At 41.7% G+C, this 25,291-nt stretch overlaps 1 protein-coding gene across 6 annotated transcripts in view; it reads left to right on the forward strand.

Moving 5' to 3' along the window:
* The window catches only part of SORBS1 (sorbin and SH3 domain containing 1), a 203,717-nt gene that overhangs the window by 58,062 nt on the left and 120,364 nt on the right, over positions 1–25,291 (forward strand). For all 6 annotated transcript variants that reach the window (XM_018041190.1, XM_013975107.2, XM_018041191.1 and 3 more), the window contains exon 3: positions 23,844–23,893. In XM_018041190.1, the coding sequence (XP_017896679.1) occupies positions 23,844–23,893 (50 nt within the window). The remainder of the gene's footprint in view (positions 1–23,843; positions 23,894–25,291) is intronic.

The following is a 25,291-nucleotide window of genomic DNA, read 5'->3' on the forward strand; positions in this document are numbered from 1 at the left end:
CTCACTCTGACATCATGGGCAGCCTTCTCCTTCCCCACCAAAACTGTTTTCTCATCTAATACAGTAAAGATTATTTCTAAAGATTCTAAGGTCCTTCATATCAAAACAGACCCGATGATGATTTTTACTGAATGCTTTCCACTATGTAAGGTACTGAGAGAATTCCAAATAAGTGTGAGTCTGCTGAGAGTTTTAAAAGGTTCTTCCTTGTTAGATAAAGCAAAAACTCAAAACATCTGTTGACTATCCTGCACAAAGAGATCCCTGCAAAGAGCAGAGAAAACGCCAGAATGTGGATAGTTCTCACCTCTCCTCCTTCAGAGAGTCATCTCTGGTTTACAGAGGAATAAACGATACAGGAGCTGTCACGTGAGTGGGACAAAGAGTGGACAAGACTGTGGGTGCCCTGATTCCAAGGGACAGCGGTCATTGATCAAGCACGTGCACTATGCCTGGCTTTGTGCCAAGTGCCTCACCTATATTATCCCAATCAAGTCTTGTGGTAGCTACTTGCGATCACCCCATTTTGAGATGAGGAACCCAGGTAACTTGCCCACGGTTGCACATCCACTAAGTGGAAATGATAATTGTCATTAAGCCTATATTCTTTTTTAAAAAGATTTAATTGATGTATAGTTGATTTATAGTGTGTTAATTTCTGCTGTATAGCAAAGGGATTCAGTTATACAGTAGGACCTTCTTGTTCATTCTCCATATAGCAGTTTGCATCTGCTAATCCAGACTCCCAGTCCATCCTACCTCATGCTCCCTCCTCCCTTGGCAACCACAAGTCTGTTCACAATGTCTGAGTCTGTTTCTGTTTCGTAGATAAGTTTATTTGTGTCGTATTTTAGATTCCACGTATAAGTGATGTGTTTGTCTTTCTGACTTCACTTTCTGTGATCATCTCTTGGTCCATCCATGTTACTGCAAATCGAGGCTGCATTCTTAATCAGTGCCTCTGAGGGAGGGCAGGGGCGTGGGTAGAGAGGCAACAGGCTTCTCATTAAAGAGAAGCATGGAATTGCCAAGAGTTAGTGGTGGGAGGAAATGGGGACGTTTATGACTGTGGGCTACCTACACTGACCTATTACCTTAGGGTCCTCTTCCCTTGATAACTGGTAACTGCCTTGCTGGGCTGTGGGGAATACTGCCCCTGTGAAGGCTGTAGCCTAAGCTTGACCACAGACACTCCTTCCAGTTCCCCTCCAGCACTTCTGCCAGCATGAGAATGAGCCATGTGTTTACTGGAACTTTCGATATCTTTGCCACTTGAGTTGACAAGAGTCGAGGGAGTAAACAGCAGGTCTGTTTGGGATTTGATGACGATGCCAGCATTGTAACTATGAACAGGTTTAAAATTTTTTCTTCAAATGTCCACAAACTTGATTTAACTTTAATATTTTCCTTTTAGTATCTCCCTTCTAGCACTGATCCAGGCACTGAGTCTGCTTGTGGCTAGGAATTTGCAGAGACAAACAATTCTAGTTTTGGAATTGGTGCCGAGAAAGGCTCAGAGTGAACACTGTGAAGAGTCCTTAATTAACTCTCAGTTCATGTTGTGGACCAAAGGGGTCCCTTGTCTCTGCTTACAAGCCTCAGTCCAGGCTTCTGTTCACTGTCACACTCTCAGCAGCCAGCAGTGGACCAAGGCCAAGCATCACGTGGCTTTAAAAAAAAAAAAAAACCACCCCAAACCCTGTCCTGCTTTTAAGCCGCCTGCACGGCTTGGAATGCAAGCCCCTTGAGGGCAGCGCCTCTGTTCCTGTCTGCAGCTGGACTGAGCACAGTGTGGGGATGAAGCAGACACTTCGGAAAGGCAGGGTGATTGTGCAGAATGCCGTTGAGCAGGTTCAAGTCATTACTACAAAAGCGAGTGTACTAGGAAGGCGTCCTTAAAATGAGCAGAGCAGTGTAGACACACCTTTACAGAGTGAGGTCGTAGAAAAGAGCCTGGAATTTAAGGTCAGGTGGGGTTTTCTGTCATGACTCCACCACATCCTGGTTGTGTGACCCCAGAGAAGACACTGGGCCTTTGCCTGCTTTCGCAGTTGGCAGCACAGTCCATATATCATAAGGTTAGCGGGTTAAATGAGCCGTTGTATGTGACAGGTGAAGCATAGTGCCCGTGCTTAAGAGGGGGCTCTTGGTGATAACATTAGTTGTGTTCAATTTATTACTAAGGAAAAAGGATCAGACTGGGCTAAAAAGAAATGTGAAGCAGAGCTTGAATATATGCTCCCCATCCCCAAATTTTACTTTTTTTGGCCAAGCTTCAAAGCTTTCATGATTTTGGTTCTCTGACCAGAGATTGAACCTGGGCCCTTGTCAGTGAGAGGGCAGAGTCCTAACCACTGGACCGCCAGGGAATCCCTCTTACCCCCAAATTAAAGTTTATGTGTTACAGAGGTATAGTCCTGAATACCTAGCAGTTACCTGGATCAGAAACAAGTTCACCCGGATATGAGTGATATTTGTGGCAGTTTGGTCCTACAGATTAAGAGGTTGTGCTGGATGCTGACAGTTTGGATCTTTAATGTTCAGATGTTTAGTTCTGTGCTTATATTTCTTTCATGTTTTAAAAAATGAACTTGATAAATCTAAAAAAAAATTACTCTTGAAATGAGATGAAAAGGGAATTCTTCTTAAAAAGCTTAGTACTCAAACAACCACTTTTGATTTTTTTGGGGGCGTTTAATTGCTTTCTGTAAGAAACTTTCCTGTTGCTGTATAATTAATAAGACTGTATTTAGTGGAAACACATTAGAAGTTGGGAGTTTGAGTCTGATATAAGGGGAGAACTGTCCCCTAACAATAGCATGATAGAATAAATTATTAATGGACTATTAGAAATCAAAGCCCTCAAATTAAAAAATAAACATTTGTTCTTTAGATGTGTTGCTGGATGTGTCCAAATACATCTTTCTCTAGGTTAGAGTCATTTTATGAGTTATGGTATGAAATCATCCTACCTTTTGTGTACAGTTGAATTCTTTGCTTTCTCAGACATCCAGTTTAGGAATATTTAAGCTAATAGACTCGTGTACTCAGAGCTACTTCCTCATTCGGAAACCCCGTGCCAGACTGTGTGCAGATGGGGAGCAGTCATGCCTGGCAGGCCCTGCAAGTGGAATTACATTTACACATTGTTTTATTCACTGTGAACATTTTGCAGGGAAAAAATGAAAAACTGTCACCCTGCTTAAGTGAAGTTCTGACACAATCAGTACAAATTATAAATTATGTTTAAAGTGATGTAACATGCTCATGGTAGTTTTCGGCTTTGTGGTCAGCTCTGTGCGAGAGCTGTGGGTGTCTCATACTAGGTGACACAGTTGTTGTTCAGTTGCTCAGTGGTGTCTGACTCTTTGCGACCCCGTGGACTGCAGCACACCAGGCCTCCCTGTCCTTCATCATCTCTTGGAGCTTGCTCAAACTCATGTCCATTGAATCGGTGATGCCATCCAACCATCTCATCCTCTGCTGCCCCCTTCTGCCCCTGCCCTCAATCTTGCCCACCATCAGGGTCTTTTCCAATGGGTCAATGCTTCACATCAGGTGGCCAGAGTGTTGGAGCTTCAGCTGGGCACATTGACCAGTGTTTCTCAAATGATCGTCTGAAACTGTATGTCAGAAAAGCAGATTCCGGGGCCTTCTTGGAACTTCTCAGTCAACATATCTGAGAGCAGAACCTACAGTCTCCATTTTAAACAGGTACCTCCCCTGTTTATCAACATATGGCAGTATTGAGACCTGCAAAAATTATTTTAGTTACCAGAATTGAAAATGGTTTAAAATCTAGATAATTCAAATTTATAATGAAAATTAAAATAAAATTAAAAATTTGGTGGAAAGGCACATATGAGAAACAATTTTTAAATACCTCCTGCTTTTTTCTGAATTCTCCAATTCATTGAGTTGACTGGGAATAGCATTGCAAGTTGGACTTTAAAATACTTTCTCAATAGCCATAAGAAGAAAACTTACATTTAAGAAAATCGTTGGTTATTAAGTCACTTGTGAATTTATAAAAGTATCTTTGGAGGAAATTACTGAATTTGGAGGAAATTGCTACCTCATATCAATCAAAAGCTAAAACCAGTATTTTATTTAATTTAGGGATAGACGAGAAGAGACAGTTCTCCACAGAAAAGGCAATGACTGTTCTATTAGGGGTCTTCCAACCACATAGTTACACAAAATAGCATTTTTGGCTTCTATAGTAATGAAATGAAAGCCAAAAGATGTCAGTTTTTGTCTTGCCATACTTAGTTACAGATCTATCTTATTTTAAAAGGAAAAAAAAAAGATCAAGACATAAGAGCAGCTATCACTTAGATTATCTTAAAGTTCTTTGACTTCAAAATGATTTCACATATCTATATTTCAATATAATTTCGTACTGTCATTTGTGTAGACTTCAAAGATAGGCAAAACAAATGAAATAAAGATTTAAATACAACTTAACCTCTGTTTAGAAAGACAAATATGATATCACTTAATATGTGGCATCCAAAAAAAATTATACAAATGGATGTATTTACAGGACAGAAACAGATCCAAAGACATAGAAAACAAAATTATAGAAACCAAAGGGGAACGGGAGGAGAAGGATAAATTAGGGGTGTGAGATTAACGGATACAAGCTACTATACATAAAACAGATAAGCAACAGGGGTTTACTGTAGAGCGCAGGGAGCTACATTCAATGTCTTGCTCAGTCGTGTCCGACTCTGCGACCCCATGAACCACAGCACGCCAGGCCTCCCTGTCCATCACCAACTCCCGGAGTTCACCCAAACTCATGTCTGTTGAGTCGGTGATGCCATCCAACCATCTCCTCCTCTGTTGTCCCCTTCTCCTGCCCCCAGTCCCTCCCAGCATCAGGGTCTTTTCAAATGAATCAGCTCTTCGCATCAGGTGGCCAAAGTATTAGAGTTTCAGCTTCAGCATCAGTCCTTCCAAAGAACACCCAGGACTGATCTCCTTTAGGATGGACTGGTTCGATCTTCTTGCAGTCCAAGGGACTTTTGAATCTTCTCCAATGCCACAGTTCAAAAGCATCAATTCTTCGGCGCTCAGCTTTCTTTATAGTCCAACTCTCACATCCATACATGACCACTGGAAAAACCATAGCCTTGACTAGATGGATCTTTGTTGACAATATCTTGTAATAACCTATAATTGAAAATAATCTGAAAAAGATATATATATATATATATGTATATAACTGAATCACTTTGCTATTCACCTGAAACTAACACAATATTGTAAATCAACTATCCTTCAATTAAAAAGAAAGTCAGACTTTTGGAAGCAGTGGGAAAAGGAGAGGGTGGGTGACTTGAGAGAACAGCACCAAAACATATACATTATCATATGTAAAACAGATAGCCGGGGGAGTTTGATGAATGACACAGGGGACCTAAAGCCAGTGCCCTGTGACAACCTGGAGGGATGGGGAGGGGAAGTGAGGAGCGGTGGGGGGGACACATGTATGGGGACGCATGTGTGCCTATGGCCTAGTCATGTTGATATATGGCAGAGGCCATCACAGTATTGTAAAGTAATTATCCTCCAGTTAAATAAATTTTTAAAAGTCAGCGGTAAAGAATCTACCTGCAATGCAGGAGACTTGGGTTCAATCCCTGGGTCAGGGAAGCTCCCTGGAGAAGGAAATGGCAACCCTCTCTGGTATTCTTGCCTAGAGAAGGAGCCTGGTGGGCTGTAGTCCATGGGGTTGCAAAGAGTTGGGCATGACTTAGTGACTAAACATCCAACGTCCGATCTTAGAGTATCAAAAAGAAAAAGGCTGCAAGGATCAAAAAACCCACAAAAACAAATAGTAAACAAGCCCTTCTATTTAGTGAAGAATTCTGTGTGTATTTCTGTCTATATAATGTAAATAATTCTTGTAGAGAATTGATCTTTTTTTCCCCTGTTAAAATATTGCCTGGCTGGTCTGTTCATCTGCCTCATTTTATTCATCTTTGGGTTTTCCCTGCCCCTCTTCCTCCATCTGTCCTTCTTCCCTGATGACAGTGAGGCTGAAGTGGACTGGCATGTGGACCCAACACATTCTATGGAGAACCACACTTTATTTCCAGCCAGGAGCAGAGCAGAACTCTGAGGATGGTTTCCTTATCTTCTGTAAGCCGGCCTGAAATCTCCCTTCTAGCACTGATCCAGGCACTCAATCTACTCTTGGCTAGGAATTTCCAGAGCCTTGGCGGGGTCACCCTTTGCCTTTCCCGGCAGCTGGTTTCACTCTGAATTTAATGAGGGAGCTGAGCTGAGTGGCCAGAGAAGGGTTTCCCGCCTGGCATTTCATTGGAAGGGCTCAGGCACTTACTTGTCCATGTTAAGTGAGTAAATGCTGATTGCTGGGAGACTCCCAAGAAAGGACCTTCCCAGCCAGTTCTCCTCTGCTCAGCGTCTCGGGCACATTCCTGAGCCCTCCTGCTCCTCCCTCCTCTCTCTTTGGACTTCGGTGTTCCCGGCAATGAAGTAGGAGTGTGAGTATTTTCAATTCCACGTATATGTAACTGGGATTTTCTGTCCCTGTTCAACTGGTTGGACTTGACAATTTAGCAAAGCGTTGTCAGAGAACTTTGTGTCCTGGATTTTGTGCTTCCCAAGATCTCACTGCACCAGATTTCTCTGCGTTTAAATTTGCCGGCTAGTTTTTTGAGCTGTGATGTTAGCAGATGGGAATTAGAAATGCTTCATACCATGCTGAGAGTTCAAGTATTTTTCATTTTTGTTTCAAGAGTTTTAGCTCATCTTTTAGGTTTTTTTCCCCCCTTATAATCTAGTGTATTTAGCTTGGCTTTACATTTTTACATGAGAGAAAACTTATTTATCTTTGCACTTTTATTATTAGATAAGAAGAGTCTATAATTATATGGTTCTTAAACTAGATTCCCTTCAGAAGTGTAATTATATTCACAAATGTATTATATTCTCAGTCCCCCAAAAGGGAGCTTTGGTATTTGTGGAAACCAACCCAAGAGTTCTAAAGTTACATATTTATGAAAGACTTTTGTTGCATATTTAAAGGGTGGGAGTGATTTCTGCATGGGGCCTTTATCCTTTCTCCCATCTCTGCAGTCTTGTTAAAATGCCCTCTGTTTAGAATTTTGAGGGATTGATTTCTAGACATGTAAGACTTACTGTAAATTTAAAATAGAAGAACCACACTATTCAGTGCCTCGCATTAGTGAACTTTTATTGAATGAAATAATGGGTTCAGAAACACCAAAGGGCATTTGATGGCAGATTTGCCTTAATGATTTATTTTTTTTTTGCGAAGAGAAAGCTATTATTTCCTAGCCTTGTACTTGTATATAAGATTTTTTTTACTTTAGTTTGAGACATTGGACTTACTATAAATGTTATGAAACTTTAGATGTTAATTTTGTACTGCTGCTTTTTCAGAGGGAAGAGCAAAGTGAAATTTTAAGAAGGAATTTAAAATAATACTGTCGTATCCTCCTGACTTACAGACTCATGTGGTAACAGATGCCTAGCTTCAGGGAGCTTAGATTCTAGAGAGCACGGCGGGACAATGGGCATAGAAGCTGTGACACGTATGGCTGGCTTGACTTTCCCCTTTGTCCTATTGGAAGGGCTTGGCAGGGTGGAGATTCTTTGTTTCAGGGAGTGTGTGTGACTGGTTGTAGTATTCTCTCATCTTGATGGACTGGTCTGGACTTCAAGACTCATAACATTTGGAAATTGTGGTCCTTTCCAGCCCTGAAATTCTGTGATGCTCTGAGTCCTTCGGCCCCATGAAACCTTGTTAAAGACAGATCATATTGCATTCCCACCCACCCCCCCACGCTTTATTTATTTATTTGTTTATTTAAAAGATTGTAGGCGGCCAAGGCCACCGCTGGCACTGATGTTCTGTAACCTGCAAAGTTTTATGAAAAAGTAGGGTGCTGGGTGGGGCTGCCACACGCTTTATGCTTTCTGTTCAAGGCACAAAGCCTCATTTCTTGGCATTGCCGTCCCCACTTCAAGCAGAATCCCAGCAGACAAACTGTTACAGTAAAGTAGTGACTAGTTAAAGCCTTTTATTAAACCATATTTCTACTCACCTCCAATTCTCTGAATATTGGGAGAATGAGACAGATGGGAAATAGACCAATTATGTCAATGTGACCATTTATTGAGTTCTCACTGTGCTATGTGGGTAATGCACAGGAGGGAAATTAATCCTTATAGGAGGCGAGTTAGTGCTATTTTAATCCCTGTTTTGCATGTGGCAGAAAGCTGAGGTTCATAATGTTAAAGTCACTGCCTGAACACCTAGAACTTTTTGCTGATAGTTGACTGTGAGGGATTTAATGTTCTCTTAGGAGCTCAGCGTCATCATCTCATTCTCCTGTCCCCAGTCCTACGATGAGTGTGATTGAATACCTCGTTCTTTTCTTCCAGTGTCTTATTTATACATTATGTTATGTGAGTTGTGAAGGCAAGGTCATTTTGTGTTGAGAACTGTTCTCTTTGACATTTGTTTGAAAATGAACTCTTAAGCACCCCGGTCATCTTTTATTTTCGTGGTTGCTGTTGTGTCCCTATTTGGTTAGCAAGCTGGTCTGAGTTCTAAAAGGATTTTTGACATCTTTTACTTTTTGATAATTCTATGTTGTCAGCCACCAAAGCAATTGAGCAGAAAAAAGAAAATTTGCTGTGGGCAAATGTGGCAGAATGACATGTAAGGAGTAAGCTCAGAAAATAAAATTCTCTGCAGTTATTGCTGCAGATACACAAGACAAGATGAATGTGGAAGTTGCTACCTGTGATTGGTGTGACCAAAGCCTCCATGGAGCTTTTTTGCCCAGCCAGATGAGCAAAACAAGTTCTCTGGGAGTGACTTTCCTGGGTAGAGAGGGTGTACATGGTGGAGGGAAATTTTTTTGGAGGGGGCTGGCTTATAATCAGTGATGTCACTGTCCCCTCCCATGGCTTGACCTCCGGTCACAGAAGTCAGCTCCCATATTCTCCCTGCTCCCCCACTTCTGTGGTTCATCCTGCATGCCTCAGTCAGGTTAATCATTAAAAATTTTTTTTAATTTTAATTTTTTATTTTACATTGGAGTATAGCCAATTAACAGTGTTGTCATAGTTTCAGGTGGACATATATACACATGTATTCATTCTCTCCCAGTCTCCCCTCCCATCCAGGCAGATTAATCTTGAATTAGGAAACTTCCAAAGAATTTATTTTGCATTCTGTGTCCTGGTAGAGACCAGCAAAGATGCCATTGCCTGCACTCAAGGCCATTTGTGGTTGAGGCACACTGCCAACCCGGGGTTCTTTCCATATACTTTTCTGTGTACATTCAGTGCTGGGTACCAAATGCTACCCAGCCCACCTTGGAATCTCCACCTTAGGAACTTCGTGAGTAAAACAGCCTTGTGAGTAGCAGAAGACATGGAAGATGATCATTTTTATATCGAAATTAAGTGATCCCTAGGCAGTAACATAACTATCCATGAGAATTTACTATTTGGAGAAAAGGTAGGCTACTACTTTGTTTCTTATGGGAAGCTGAGGTGTTGAGATTTGTGATGTTGGGAAAAGACAGGCCAGGCAACTTCAGGAGGGACAGGAAGAGCATACAGTGAGCTGAGTCTTGAAAGGAGAACTGGGTGAGACTTTCATTTAAATTAACTTGAAGAGTCTAATCTACCTGCAGTTGAAAAGAGAACATCAGCTGCTACTCAGAGAAACCAAGTGGTTTTGATCCTCAGATACTATGGATGATGCTCATCCTCCTGAAAGAAGCTCAAATTTGTTGAACACTGTGATCATCGCTTGATGCGTTTGACCTCATTTAATGCTCACCATGAGCCTCTGAGGCTGATGGCTATTATTCCTGTTTTATAGATGAGCAGACTGAGTCTTACCAAGGTTAGCTGACAGAAGTCGGCTCAAGCATCTAGTTAAGTGGCAGAGCAGCAGCTGAAAGGCAGGTTGTTTATTCTAGAGTCTCTCTAAGTCTTTACAGGTGTGTGTGGGTAAGGGGGTGTTGATGGGTGCCATTGCTTCCTAAAGGCTGCCAGCAAGTACTGTGTGTGATCTAATCTCCCCAGTGAACCCTTTCCAGAGAAGTTAATGTTGTAAGAACTGCAAGGATATTTTAAACAGTCAGAAGAGGGTGGCTTTGTCAGCATGTCCCCTGATCTTTCCCAGGTGGGTCTTGAAGCTTGGCATTCTCTTGGCTGGCATATTCCTACAGTGGAGGGCAGTCCAGAAATGCTCCTCCATGCTGTCTTTAATGTAAGCTCTCTGAGGGCAGGCACCGTCTCTTATCTTGGTTGATAAATTTTGATTACCACAGCTGGGTAAAAATGCCCCCTGAAAATTATGCATCTCTTTTGAAGGTATGTCAGATCTCTGAACAGGCTTCACACAGGGGCGTCTTGCTTTTGGCAGGGACTGTGTCGTGCCTCTTTGGGTGAGGATCATGGGTTGGAAAGAAGCCAGGCTTGGGGGCCAGTGCCAGGATCTTACTTACTTCTGCAAGATTTTTCAATGAGTCTTTTCACATCTGTTGAGGCTCAGTTTCTTCATTTGCAAAAAGGGTTTGGAAACCTTATAAGGGGTTCTTAAGAGTAGAACTGATGTACAGAAGGGTCTGGCTCACAGTTGGCATTTAGGAAACGAAGAGATGGTTCATCTGTCCGTTCTGAAGCATGTGCAGAAGGCCTGCAGAGTATGCGTGCACAGTAAGTGGGTCTTGAAATAACGGTGTGGCTCCCTGAGACCCGACCTTAGAGAGCAACTCTGAAGTATCTTGAAATATGATGCTTTTGTCCAGAGTGTCCTTCATTGCCTGACTTTGCATAGGAAGGCAGAACCAGAGATGAATTTCTTGGTGCTTGGATGCTACTTCACTATATAAAGCCTGATGCTTTATATGATCAAGTACTGATAATATCAACTTTGTGATAAGATATTCATCCATCTCTTAAAGCAATAATGGATAACAGGACTAGATTGGCATCTCTTCACCAGAATACTTTTCCTTTTGTAACAGCACTTTACAATATTTCATATAGCTTTTACAATTTAGAAACTCCTTATGAAATTAGCTTTTATTTGCTTCTTTTTGTAGGTGAGTAAACTGAGGCTGATAGAGTTTGGGTTTAAATCCAGTTCTTTTAACTTTTTTTTTTTCTGTGTGTGTGGTTGTTCTGCATAGCCACTAAACACATATAGAAACTGTTAAACACAGTATATTTTTCTTCATCTATTTGCTTTTAATCTGTGTCTTTATAATTCAAGTGGCTTTCTTACAGCACATAGTTGGGTCTTGTTGTGTGATCCACTCCAGTAATCTCTTTTGGGCTTCCCATGTGGCTCAAACGGTGAAGAATCCACCTGTAATGCAGGACTCCCTAGCTGGAAAGATACCCCAGAATGGAACAGCTACCTACTCCAGTATTCTCTGCCTGGTGAATCCATGGGACAGAGGAGCCTGGGGTCGCAGAGTTGGATGTGACTAAGCATGCAATAATCTCTTTTAATTGATGCATTTAGAACATTGATATTCAAAGTGACTATTGATATAGTTGGATACACATAGAACAACTGAAGTCATAAATGTGTGTGTATATATGCATACATATAATGTTTATTAATATATAAATGTATAATAGGTACCAACTGATTTCCAGGTAATCTGGTCTGAGAAATAACATAGGTTAAAAAAAAAAAAACCAAAAACTTTTTATTGAATGTTTGCTATGACCTTGACACTATATTGAATATTTTTAGTGATTTTAGCTTAGTTGGAGGAAAACTCATTTCAGAAATTTACACTGTATTCTCAAATGGTTGGATGTAGCTTTTATACCTGATAAACTAAAAATTTGTCTAAAATTAGTTCAGAATGCAATTAAAAAAGAAAAACAGCCAAAGTACTGCAATTCACTGCATAATGAATGGAAATCAGCATCTCACATATATTATTGTTAGGCACCAAGGGTCTGATGCAGTCCTCAGCCTCCAAGGCTTGGGTTCAGGGGTTATTGATTCTGGTCAGACTATGTGTTCCACCTCAGTTATTAGACAAATGCTGCTGAGAGGTTTTCTCAGAAAATATGATGTTTTCAGTGTTTCTATTGGGTTTTTGCTAGGTTAGTGTCCTGTGAGTAAAATTTCAGAACACCTAAAGAAAACAATTTCTGAATAAGCCAGTATTATGAATTGAGGTATTTAAGTTATGTATTTGCAAAAGACCCAGAGTCTTTTTACTGAATGGAACTTCTGTTCCCTCATTCCTGAGCATGGTGTGGGCCTGCACTGCAGATGTCTGTATGATATATGATGTGGTGAATACGTAGCCTTAGGAATTTTGTGGTTTAAAAGAGAGGTTGAGTGGGAATTAGGGATTAAGAGTGGACACCTCTCCTGCCATATCAAACTCACCCTTCTTTCTCGTTCTCAACCTCTAAAAGACCCCCTTTCAGCTGTTTTAAATTGTTTTTCAGCCACACAGAGTAACTTCTTAGTCTCTCTACCTATAGCCTGTGGTTCAACCTTCACTCTCCTGAGAATTCAAAATGCTTTCATTTGTGCAGTCTCCACAGGAAGACATTGTGTAGTGACAACTTCTGAAGAAAGGTGTCATTTGTATCCTGGGCTTGCCTCTATTAGTTTGAGGTTATGTATTTACAATTTTAGCAGAGCTAAGATATTTTGCTATTATCTAACGAATTTGGGAATCTGCCCTTGTTTCAATTATCTAGATCTCCTAAGTGGAAGTTTTCGAGTGTGCTGGATCCTGCAATGAGACAGCTTTGTTTTGGGTCTGTACACGCAGCCATATTTGGGAAACACAAATGGGCCAGTTTTTGTATTTAAGACGTGTCTCGGTGAACAATGCATGCTTCAGAAATGGTGTGTGCCCAGAGTTGTACATATAAAGAGTTTGAGGAGCTCGGGGCTCTGGAATGCCACGGACTCAAGTTAGGAGTCGGGAATTGGCAGCGAGGAGGAGCCATGGGCTGCTGTGCGTGTTGTCACCTGGCAGTCTCTGTGGACTATTTTAAGATACAATATTTTGGAACCATTGCTTCTTTAGGAAATCTGGCTGAACGTTCTAGTCAGTTTATTGCCCCCCTTGTCCTCATAAGGAACTGCGTGAGAGTAGTTTGGCTTCATTAAACAATGCAAACACTGGCAATTAATGCTGTAATTCCATATTTGGGGTGTTTGTTATGGGTTGTGAGAAAAGATTACATCATGTGGGGCTGCCATGTTCTAGTGGACAAGATTGTTGGTGGCCTTTTTTTTTTTTTTTTTTTTTTTTTAGCTTGTCTGCTAGAATTTGCTCTTTAAAGTTCTAAAGATGACACAATTGCATATCAAATGCCAGGGATGAGATTGAAAAACAATTTCCCGTCATGAAAGAAGAAGTATTTTATAATCACATTATCTACTGTTCGGAAAATAGAAATGAAATTTCAAAGTTGCCTGTAACTCTACTCTACCACATCATTGTTAGAGTTTGGCCATATTTTCTTTGTAGTATGTGCATGTGTTTTGATTTTTACATATTTATAATCAGAAATGTCATGCAGACCTGTTACTGCTTTTTATTCACCTAATCTTTTTTAAATTAATTAATTTATTTGAATTGGAGGCTAATTACTCTATAATATTGTGGCATTCACCGGATATTATAAGAAGTGTTTTCCCATGTTGTATATTCTACATAACCATTATTTTCTTAATGGTTCAGTTCACCTAGGAGGTGAGTGGCTGTTGTAATTGGCTCCCTGTTACTGAACACAGCAGTGTTTCTAGGTTTTCATGATTAATAAAGCTGTAGTAAACATTTCTGTCTACGTAGCTTTATTGTCATTTGGCGTTCTTTCTCTGAGCTGCTGCTGCTGCTGCTAAGTCGCTTCAGTAGTGTCTGACTCTGTGTGACCCCATAGACGGCAGCCCACCAGGCTCCCACGTCGCTGGGATTCTCCAGGCAAGAACACTGGAGTGGGTTGCCATTTCCATCTCCAGTGCATGAAAGTGAAAAGTGAAAGTGAAGTCCCTCAGTTGTGTCCGACTCTTCGCGACCCCATGGACTGCAGCCTGCCAGGCTCCTCCGTCCATGGGATTTTCCAGGCAAGAGTACTGGAATGGATTGCCACTGCCTTCTCCGTTCTCTGAGCTAGGTTCCCCTAAAGCACAAAGGATGTGAGCTACATAAAGTCTTGATGTTCTATGCTGAAAACAATGGTAACAGTTTACAGTGTCACTGACTGTAGGAAAATGTCAGTGGCTTTGCATTTGTTCACACTGAGCATTAATGTTTTTAAACTTGTGGACTGATTTAAGAAGTAGAGAAAATGGTTAGTCATATTTTTTCCTTGGAATTTCTTCATGCCTTTAACAATTTTTCTTGCAATAAGTATTGAGTACACTGTAAAACAAGGATATTAAACCTCTCTATTAATGTTTATTTTAAACCATCCATTGTACTACATAACTTGTAATCATGTATTACCTCCTAAATTCTGTTGTCTAAAGATGAAATAATTTTACATGTATAAGACTTGAAACTCTTTTGGGCTCTTTTGCTTATTGCCAATTTTGTTGGCAGAATCAACTTTGCATATTTACTGAAAGACTTCATATAAGTATAAAAGGGAAAACAGTAATTGCAGATTTATCGGCAGCTACCTTTCCAACTCCAGATCTTGCTTGATCTTACCTCTGGCAAGGGGCTGGGATGAAAGTGTGATGAATTTAGTGGGAACTTGAGCATGGGATTTCTGAATTCCAAGATTATTAAATAAGTCTTATTAAATGAATTCCTTATCATCATGACTCTCTTAATAGTGACTAAAAATGGAAGACTAAAGCCAAAATTAAAATCTTCCATTTTTGTTGGGTCAGTGCATCTGGCAACTAGAATTGGTCTGAATGTTTGGGGAAATGAGGGAGCAGGCTTTAGTGGGAAGCAACAATGAGATTAACGACTTGGAAATGGGAAATCTCATTCAGGATTCCATGGGAATGATGAATATTATACACATGGAGTTTAGGGCTTATTGAGTACTTGGGGGAGATGAGACTAGAAAAGTCATTGGGACTTCATCTTACAGAGCCTTATGGTAGGTTAAGGAATTTGGACATTTAGACCAATGTTTCCCAAAGTGTGGCATTTCAGGTGATTTTAGAATATGTGCCATTGGACATTGAAACATTTTAGTATTTATCATTCCTTGATTCTTTCTCCTTACAGAATTTATTCCTCTTCTTTCTATGTTCCTGTAGCACTTGGGTCAGATCACTAGCAGAGCGTTACCCGTCTTATATTAAATGGGACATATCTGTTTCCTTGCAACTCCATGATGGCCTCAGGGACAGCAACTGTCTGACTCACATTGGTCTCCTATGGGCTCAGCACTATTTTGGATGCACAGTAGGTGTAAAGAAACGCTGTTGGGTGGTATCATCTGGCCTGCATTTTAGATAAACATTTTTCTTCCCTAGGAGGTTCACTGCCTTTTTTCCTTTTGCCCTGTCCTGCCCAACCAGCCCTTCTGAGCTTATAGACCCCCCATGGATTTTTTTTTTCCCCTCCAATGGGCTATACGGTGATTCTGAGGCTTATGGGGAAACAGTGGAAACAGTGTCAGACTTTATTTTGGGGGGCTCCAAAATCACTGCGGATGGTGACTGCAGCCATGAAATTAAAAGAGACTTACTCCTTGGAAGAAAAGTTATGACCGACCTAGACAGCATATTCAAAAGCAGAGACATTACTTTGCCAATGAAGGTCCATCTAGTCAAGGCTATGGTTTTTCCCGTGGTCATGTATGGATGTGAGAGTTGGACTGTGAAGAAGGCTGACCACCGAAGAATTGATGCGTTTGAACTGTGGTGTTGGAGAAGACTCTTTTTTTTTTTTTCTATTTTAAATTTTTATTTTTACTTTATTTTGCTTTACAATACTGTATTGGTTTTGCCATACATTGACATGAATCCACCACGGGTGTACATGAGTTCCCAATCCTGAACCCCCCTCCCACCTCCCACCCCATATCATCTCTCTGGATCTTCCCTGTGCAGCAGCCCCCAAGCATCCTGTATCCTGTATCAAACATAGACTGGCGATTCGTTTCTTACATGATAGTATACATGTTTCAATGCCATTGGAGAAGACTCTTGAGAGTCCCTTGGACTGCAAGGAGATCCAACCAGTCCATTCTGAAGGAGATCAGCCCTGGGATTTCTTTGGAGGGAATGATGATAAAGCTGAAGCTCCAGTACTTTGGCCACCTCATGCAAGAGTTGACTCATTGGAAAAGACTCTGATGCTGGGAGGGATTGGGGGCAGGAGGAGAAGGGGACGACAGAGATGAGATGGCTGGATGGCATCACGGACTCGATGGACGTGAGTCTGAGTGAACTCCGGGAGCTGGTGATGGACAGGGAGGCCTGGTGTGCTGCGATTCGTGGGGTTGCAAAGAGTCAGACATGACTGAGTGACTGAACTGAACTGAATGGTCTGGGAATGAGGCAGTGGAATGGAATGGTGAGTGTGAGGATGGAAAAGCAGAGGTGGCTGGGGAGCATGAGTCATGAGGGCAGAAGAATTGACGAGGCAATGCAGCAGGTGCGGGATGGAAGGCCAGGGGGAGGGAGAGAAAGCAGTGCACTCAGACCTGCACAAGGGACGTTCACCCCACCCCCACTAATGCATGCCTGCTCTGAGCTAGGCATCATGCTGGACGTTAGGAGACAGAGATGAGCAAGACCCTTCCCTGCTGGAGGGGCCTCACTCTCCAGAGGGCTTGATTGGAGGAGTGGAGACTGGGAAGGCAGGGTGGGAAAAGATGAGTAACAGCCTTGGCCAGTTTTGGTAACTGATTACCAGGACACGTTGCACGTTTGGTGAACATTTAGTACACTGCACACAGGACACGTTTGGTGAGTGATATCAGAAGTTATAAGGGGAAAAGGGCACTGACCAGTTCATGCATTAGCTGTGGAGGTTTGATTCTCCTCTGGAATTCAGTGTCCATTGCCAGGAGACCAAAGGTGCCACTGAGGAGGAAGAAGGGTATGAGGCTAAGTAATACTCCATTGTGTATATGTACTACATTTTTATCCATTCCTCTGTCGATGGACATTTAGGTTGCTCCCATCTCCTGACTATTGTAAATAGTGCTGCAATGGAATAATGCTGCTTGCAGCAACAGAGGCGGCCTAGAGATCGTCATGCTGAGAGAAGTAAGTCAGGTAGAGAAAGACAAATACGCATGATATCCCTTATAGGTGGAGTCTAAAACAACACAAATGAACTTATTTATGAAACAGAAACAGACTCACAGACATAGGAAACAAACTTATGGCTACCTGGGGGAAGTGGGGGTGGGGGGAGTAAACTGTGAGATTAGAGCTGACATATGCACACTACTTACTATATATAAAATAAATATAAATATGAAATATATAACTAACAGAGACCTGCTATATACCCCAGGGAACTCTACTGAATACTCTGTAGTGGCCTATATGGAAAAAAATCTAAAAAACAGTGGATATCTGTATGTGTGTAACTGATTCACTTTGCCATACAGCAGAAGCTAACACAACATTGTAAATCAACTATGAATGAATGAGTGGAGTCGCTCAGTCGTGTCCGACTCTTTGCGACCCCATGGACTGCAGCCTACCAGGCTCCTCTGTCCATGGAATTTTCCAGGCAATGGTACTGGAGTGGATCGCCATTTCCTTCTCCAGCGGATCTTCCCAATCCGGGGATCGAACCTGGGTCTTCCGCGTTGTAGACAGACGCTTTACCATCTGAACCACCAGGGAAGTCTAAATCAACTGTACTCCAGTAAAAATTCAAAAGAAAAAAAGAGGAGTAGGAGGGAAACAAGGGCTTAGTAGATGGAATGAAGAGCAAGACTATGGGAGACTTTTTCTGAATCTGTTTTTGCACCGAAATAATGAGGGCGTGTGTTAGATTTCTGTTTCTTTAGTAGCCGTAGAGCCCATTCATCCAAGGAAAGCTCAGCAAGAGTAAATGAATGAACTCCATAATCGCACAGCTATCTTAGTAGCCTGAGGGGCTCATGGAATTTTCTTCCAAAACAGGTGGAAAACCAGGCAAAGGGGCTAGGTAACCTGCACGGATCCTTCTGGTTCTAACAGTCCATGTGAAATCCTCCAGGAAGTGAGCGTGTAGTTGGGAAGGAATGAGGACACAGCCCAGGGTCCTCTAGATCTTTAAAATTCTAGAAGAACTACAGAGGTCCCATTCTATTGTAGAAGGAAGCCTCATGACTCAGTGTAAATTGGTACCAGAAAGTGCTTGGGGGAGGAGGAAGGAGTTAACTGTCTTAAATTCAGTGGAAAGGTCAGTGAGGCCCCGACCACTGCAGAAACTGTTGGGCTTGGCTGTGTGTGTGCGCGCTGGAAACCTTTCTGAAGGCCATTTTAGATAATTGGTTAGAACGGAAACCATATTGGAGGGTTTCCAGGAGGAAATGGGAGAATGTGGGGGATGGCCTTTCTGATATGTTTTCCTATTGCTCTCTCTCCAGAAGCATCAGTCTTTTCACAGAAACCATGCGCTTGTTGTGTTCTGAGCCCCCTACCGTGTCATGGAATTCCAGGCTGAAGTTAATGTCAGGGTCAAGTTTATCCTAACTTCCTCCCCTTGAAAGGAAGTGTTAGCAACTCATTGTTTATCCTTTCTGGCTTTCTGAAGAGTCTCTGCACCCTCTCTAATAATGTCAAGAATACATTTGAAGAGAAATGACTCAACTAGAGATTGAGAAGAGGATGAACTGTCAAATTGGAGAAACATGCCTTTGCTGGTGGGTCAGCAAGTATAAAAGCAGTAAGGTCAAGCATGTATTGTGGGCTTTGTGAGCTGTCTATATTATTCTTTTCAAGCCATTGGAAGTACCTGCAAACATAGTTATAGATAGATAGTTCTAGATAAATAACTATCAGTATAGATATGAAGTCCCAGATTGGATTTCAAAGCTGGAATATTATCATAGTTTGGTTGAATGGGAAACTGGTTTCTTGTAGCCAAGCTATAGTGGAGTTAAAGACAGTCTTTGATTATTTTGAACGTAAGACTTGAAAGTTAGGTTCTGAAGACTAAATAGAGATGGGAACAAAGTTCGTAACTGAATAGTAAATGCTCAGTTCTGAGGATGACACAGTGTCACCCTTCTAGTATCTTGCAGTTGTGTGTGTGTGTGTGTGTGTGTGTGTGTAAAGAAGCAATGGAGACAAAACACCAAAAGTCATAGGGAGCATGCTGTGTGAGAGGTCACCCAGGGGCTCATTCTCTTCCAAGAATCTTTGCTGGACCTTGAATTCATTTTTACAGACAAACTCAACTCCTCCCTTGTTATATATTCCTGAATCATCCATATAAGGAAGGACCTTTTTTCCTTTTCCAATAAACAGTCCATATTTAGTTATTGGATTCTGCTTCAGCTGGAAACATCAGCATAACTTTTGCTTTTTAGTAATTATTCACTGTGTCATTAAGACTTATCTTAGAATTATAGGGTTGTGGAATCAGACTGATGGGATGCATTCCTAACAAGACTGGCTACTTCACATCTTGTTCTTTTGGTGGAATGTCTGTGTTGATGTGTGGTGTTTTGACCAAGTACAGATGTGCCGACAGTCCAAGGGGTGGAATGGCGGCTTGACCCTACCTGGCCCACCCAAGCTGAGACGGTGTAGGTTCCTGCAACCCCCCAGGGATTGCTGCTCCCTTGTAATGGTCCAGTTTTGCCACTAGGCGGCGCTGTTCATCTTTTTGGCTTTTACCCAAAGGCCCTCTGCCTCCTTTGGAGGGGACTTGGGGGAGAAATTCCAAAGATGTGCCATCATGTTCTCAAACCCTTTACAGCTTCATTTTTAAATAAACAGTAAGTGTCAGAGGTTTTTATGTAAAGTAAACTCTCACATTCTACATGTGATGGTAATACTCGGACTGTCTCTAAATAAACTGCCTGGATTAGACTGAGGCTTCCAAAGCCTTCAGTGTTCTGCTCAGCCTCAGATTGTGCAGCTTCCTGATTGCCTCCCCACCGCCCTGACTCTGAGCTCTTCAGGCCATAGGGACAAAACCGATTGCTGAGCCTCTTGGGGTTCAGCTGTGGATGGCCTTACTCAGGAGAGAGGAATGATGCCTCACTTCTCTAGCAAAACCTTGGGGGCCCCCTCCCCCCCCTCATCTTGTGCTGCTTGGGTTGCAAACATCCAAACATTGCCTCTGGCTAACTCAGACTGAAAGGGGGATTTATTGGCAAGATCTCAGGTAGTTTGGAGTTAGCCAGAAGCAGGAGAATCACCCTCAGAACAGGGGCAGAAATTCAGAGAGGCTGAGCTGGTGGACTCAGAGCCAACGCAAGGCCCTAGAATAGCCTGGGTGGGGTGTTGTTGCTGTTGCAGCCACTGCCGGGGACGGGATACCAGGCGCCATCCCTGGTGCTACTGCCACTGCTGCAGGTTTTATTTTAAACTACCCCCTGCTTCACGTCACCTGCTGCCTGTGTAAGCAGCCAAGTGAGAGCGCAGAGCAGAATCTACTGCCCCCACAGTCTCTGTGCGGAGCTGGTAACTACCTAGACATTGCCATCTCCGCCTCCTACTGTCGTACAAGTTCTTAAGGGACTGGAATTGTGTCCTATCACCCTGGGCCCATTCTCTTTCCATCTTCTTGCCATCCAGCCACTAAACTGTAAGCGCTTGGCCTGGGGAGGGCCCCCCTCCCCCCACCGAGGGCGCTACACCTGGCATCTACTCTGGTTGGTGGATGTTTGAGGTAGTATTTGGGATTCTGTCCCTGCCCATATGTACTTTAGACCACTTTTTAAATAAGGGTTGGGCTGACATGTAGAAGCTACTAGAATCTGTACTAAGAAATATAAAATGTACAAAGGGTGACCCACATATAACAGATGGTCAAGACTCAACACGTATGAGTTGCTGCTGCTGCTGCTAAGTTGCATCAGTCGTGTCCAACTCTGTGCGACCCCAGAGACGGCAGCCCAACAGACTTCCCTGTCCCTTTTTTATTTGCTTTATAAGACATTTCCATTTCTCCAGTTCTCCAATTGGAGAATCTCCAATTCTCCAATTTCTTCTCCAGCCTAAGAATGCTATTGTGCTGTGTACTTCTGAAAAAAAAAAATTGAACTGTAGTTGATTTACAGTGTTGTTAGTTTCAGGTGTACAGCAGAATGATTCGGTTTTATGTGTATATTGTGTGTATATGTAGTTCTCTGTATTATACAGAAGATTCCTATTGTTTATTTCATATATAGTAGTATGTGTCTGTTAATCACAAACTAATTTATTCTCCCCTCCCCACTTACCCCTTTGGTAACCATAAGTTTGTTTTCTATGTCTGTGAGGCTATTTCTGTTTTGTAAATAAGCTCATTTGTATCATTTTTTAGATGCCACCTAAAATTAATACCATATGATATTTGTCTTTGTCAGATTTACTTTGCTCAATATGATGCTAAGTCTTTCCGTGTTGCTACAAATGGCATTATTTCATTCTTTTTATAGCTGAGTAGTATTCCATTTATGTATTTATTTTAAAAATTTAAACAAACTGTACAGAGGGAGTTGATAAATGAATTATGGAATGTTATAGCCATTAAAATGATGAATATGACTGTAAAAATCCAGAAAACTATTCATGAAATATTTGAGAACTGGAACACAAAGCTGTCCAGACATAGCTTACAACTATGTAAATACTATTTATACAGATAAAGGTTAGAAAGGATTGTAAAAGAAAAATACTCTCTGTTAAGATAACTGCATGGTTGAAACAAAAATGTTTCTTCAGTTGTGCTTTAAATGTTAAATAAAACCGTAGCATAATTATTACAATTATGTAAAAAGTAAAGCATTTGGATGATATCCTGACATCCTTTTTGGCCCTGGGAAGCAAATGGAGGTATCATAACCAAGATTGGAAACCACCCAAGCATGCAGAACACAGCAGGCTGTGTTCTTAACTGAAAGAGTGAATGGTTCCACAGCTTAGAGAACAATCAGAGGGGCAGTTGAAGGTCACGGGCAGTCCCAGGTGTATTTGACAGTGACAGGCAGAATTACTGCTCTTTTGAGCTGAGATGGACTTAGAATGATTTCCCTTTTGCCCCCAGGTTCTATGCAGTCAATTCCAAGGGCAGTGAACCAGGTGACTGCCCAGAAAGGAAACCAGTGCCTGACTTCAGTGTTAAAAGAGGAAATTAAAGCATGTCCCTTGGTGCAGACCCTGGGACCATACCATGACCTTACTACAGAATTCATGAACTGGGAAGCTGATGGCCTCTACACCATTGTGTCTCACATTTGAAAGTACAGAGAGACCCGCTGGAGATCTTGTTAAAATGCAGGTTCTGATGCAGCTGATGAAGGGTTTGATTTCTAACTTTCTCCATTTTTCAGTAAGTTCCCGGCTGATGTTGGTGCTGCTGGTCTGCAGACCACATATTAAATAGCAAGGTTCTTCATTTCTTGAAGACTTGCTTTTCAGATTGTCCTTCAGATGTGTTCAGCTAGACATTGTATTCACAATAAGTGTGAGACCTGTACCTTGAAAACTGCAAAACACTGCTGAGGGAAATTAAAGGAGATCTGCATAAAAGGAGAGAGTCTATTCTCATGAACTGGAAAATTCAATATTGTTAAAATGTTAATTTTCCCTAGATTGATATACAGGCTCAGCATGTTCTCATTCAGAATTCCAGCAGGCTCTTTGTAGGTTTTGTTTTTGGTGAGAATTGATATGATGGCTCTAACATTTTTATGAAAATGTGAAGGACCTAGAAGAACCAAAATGGTTTTGAAGAAGAATGAAACTGGAACACTCACATTACCTGATTTCAAGACTTACTATAAAGCTCTTGTCATCAAGACATGGATTAGATAGAGACAGATCCATGGAACAGAGTCCAGAGATAGACCCACATGTGCATGGCCAGTTGCTAAATTGTTTTGTGCTAAATGAGAGAGGCCAAGTACAGAAGGTTACATATACTATGAAACCATTTAGATAAGATTCTAGAAGAGGTGCAGCTATAGTGACAGCAGCCCAGTGGTTTGGGGGGACTTCGGATGGGACCGTATTAAATGAGAGGGTTACCATTTACATATCAGTGAGTAAGTGGACTGCATTCCCACCTCAGGGCAGTAGTGTCTTTCCTGCGTGCCTGGGCCTTCAGGTCGGGCTCTCTGGATTCCAGAAGCAGCTGTCATGTGGGCAGCAAGCTGTTCACCTCTGTGTGCTTTGGTTTCCTCATCTCTGTAAACTAATACAATGCTAGTACTTACCTTGTAGAGTCTTTGTGAGGATCAAGTGAATTAATGTAATTAAGGCACCTACAGCATTTCTTTGAGCATAGTAAGCAATATATAATCTTATTATTAGTCCCCAGTAACCAGTTTGTGTCGTGACGTGACTTCTCTGTCCTGAAAGTTTGTCCTTTCCTTCACCCTCTCCTCGATCCACAGGGACTTGTGTAACTTGAGGTTTTTAATAGAATGTTAGAGGTGGAATGGATTCTTGGATAGTATCAAAACCAAGTATGGGTGATGAAACAGAGGTCAAGGAGGTTGTGTGATATGTCCAAGGTCATGTCAGTACACAGTCAGTTAAGAACCAGAAGCCTGGCTAAGTGACTCCTGGCTCAGCCCCCTGGTTTTATCAAGACGTATATATGGTGTTTGCATTTTTTAAAGTGAACCATAGGGCTTTATCTCGAACCTGCCATTCATCAATTCCATTGTATGTTTGTATTTTTATGCAGAGCAGTACAGAGCCCCAGTTGCAGAAGACTTGTCACCACCATGAGCTCTGGTAAGTCATTTAAAATCCTGTCTGTCTCTTCTTGACAAATCTACAAAGCTGGACCATTTGCTCAGAATTCTCACTTACTCTTAAGGCCCCAACTGTGTTTCATTTTTTTATTTTTCGAGTCCTGGAAGGTGCCAGAGCTTTGTTATAAATTGTCATCATCAGCTTTATTAGTAATGATTTACTGAGTACCTACTGTATATTAAGAACTACACTCTACGCTTTACATGTACTATGTTCTCATCTTTATAATGGGTTCCCTTTCCCCCATTTGAGAACTTTATTGAGATATAATTGATACACAATAAACTTCATAGAACCGTTCAGCTTCTTCAGCATTACTGGTTGGGGCATAGACTTGGATTACTGTGATATTGAGTGGTTTGCCTTGGAAACAAATAGAGGTCATCCTGTCGTTTTTGAGAATGCACCCGAGAACTGCATTTTGGACTCTTTTGTTGACTATTAGGGCTAATCCATTCCTTCTAAGGGATTCTTGCGCACAGTAGTAGAAATAATGGTCATCTGAGTTAAATTCGCCCATTCTAGTCCATTTGAGTTCACTGATTCTTAAAATGTTGATGTTCACTTTTGCCATCCCCTGTTTGACCACTTCCAATTTACCTTGATTCGTGGACCTAACATTCCAGGTTCCTATGCGATAGTGTTCTTTACAGCATTGAACTTTACTTCCATCATCAGTACAGTTCCATAGGACGGTTCTATGAAGACCTGCAAGACCTTCTAAAAGTAACACCCAAAAAAGATGTCCTTTTCATTATAGGGGACTGGAATGCAAAAGTAGGAAGTCAAGAGATACCTGGAGTAACAGGCAAGTTTGGCTTTGGAGTACAAAATGAAGCAGGGCAAAAGCTAGCAGAATTTTGCCAAGAGAATGCACTGATCATAGCAAACATCCTCTTCCAGCGATGCAAGAGGTACCCTACACATGGACATCACCAAATAGTCAATACCAAAGTCAGATTGATTATATTCTTTGCAGCCAAAGATGGAGAAGCTCTATACAGTCAGCAAAAGCAAGACTGGGAGCTGACTCTGGCTCAAATCATGAACTCTTTATTGCAAAATTTAGACTTAAATTGAAGAAAGTAGAGAAAACCACTGGACCATTCAGGTATGACCTAAATCATCCCTTGCAATTATACAGTGGAAGTGACAAATAGATTCAAGGGATTAGATCTGATAGACAGAGTGCCTGAAGAACTATGGATGGAGGTTTGTGACATTGTATAGGAGGCAGTGATCAAGACCATCCCCAAGAGAAAGAAATGCAAAGAGGCAAAATGGTTGTCTGAGGAGGGCTTACCAATAGCTGAGGAAAAAAAAGAGAAGCTAAAGGCAAGGGAGAAAAGGAAAGATATACCCATTTGAATGCAGAGT

The sequence above is a fragment of the Capra hircus genome, chromosome 26 (genome assembly GCF_001704415.2).
Source record: "Capra hircus breed San Clemente chromosome 26, ASM170441v1, whole genome shotgun sequence".
Classification (NCBI taxonomy): domain Eukaryota; kingdom Metazoa; phylum Chordata; class Mammalia; order Artiodactyla; family Bovidae; genus Capra; species Capra hircus.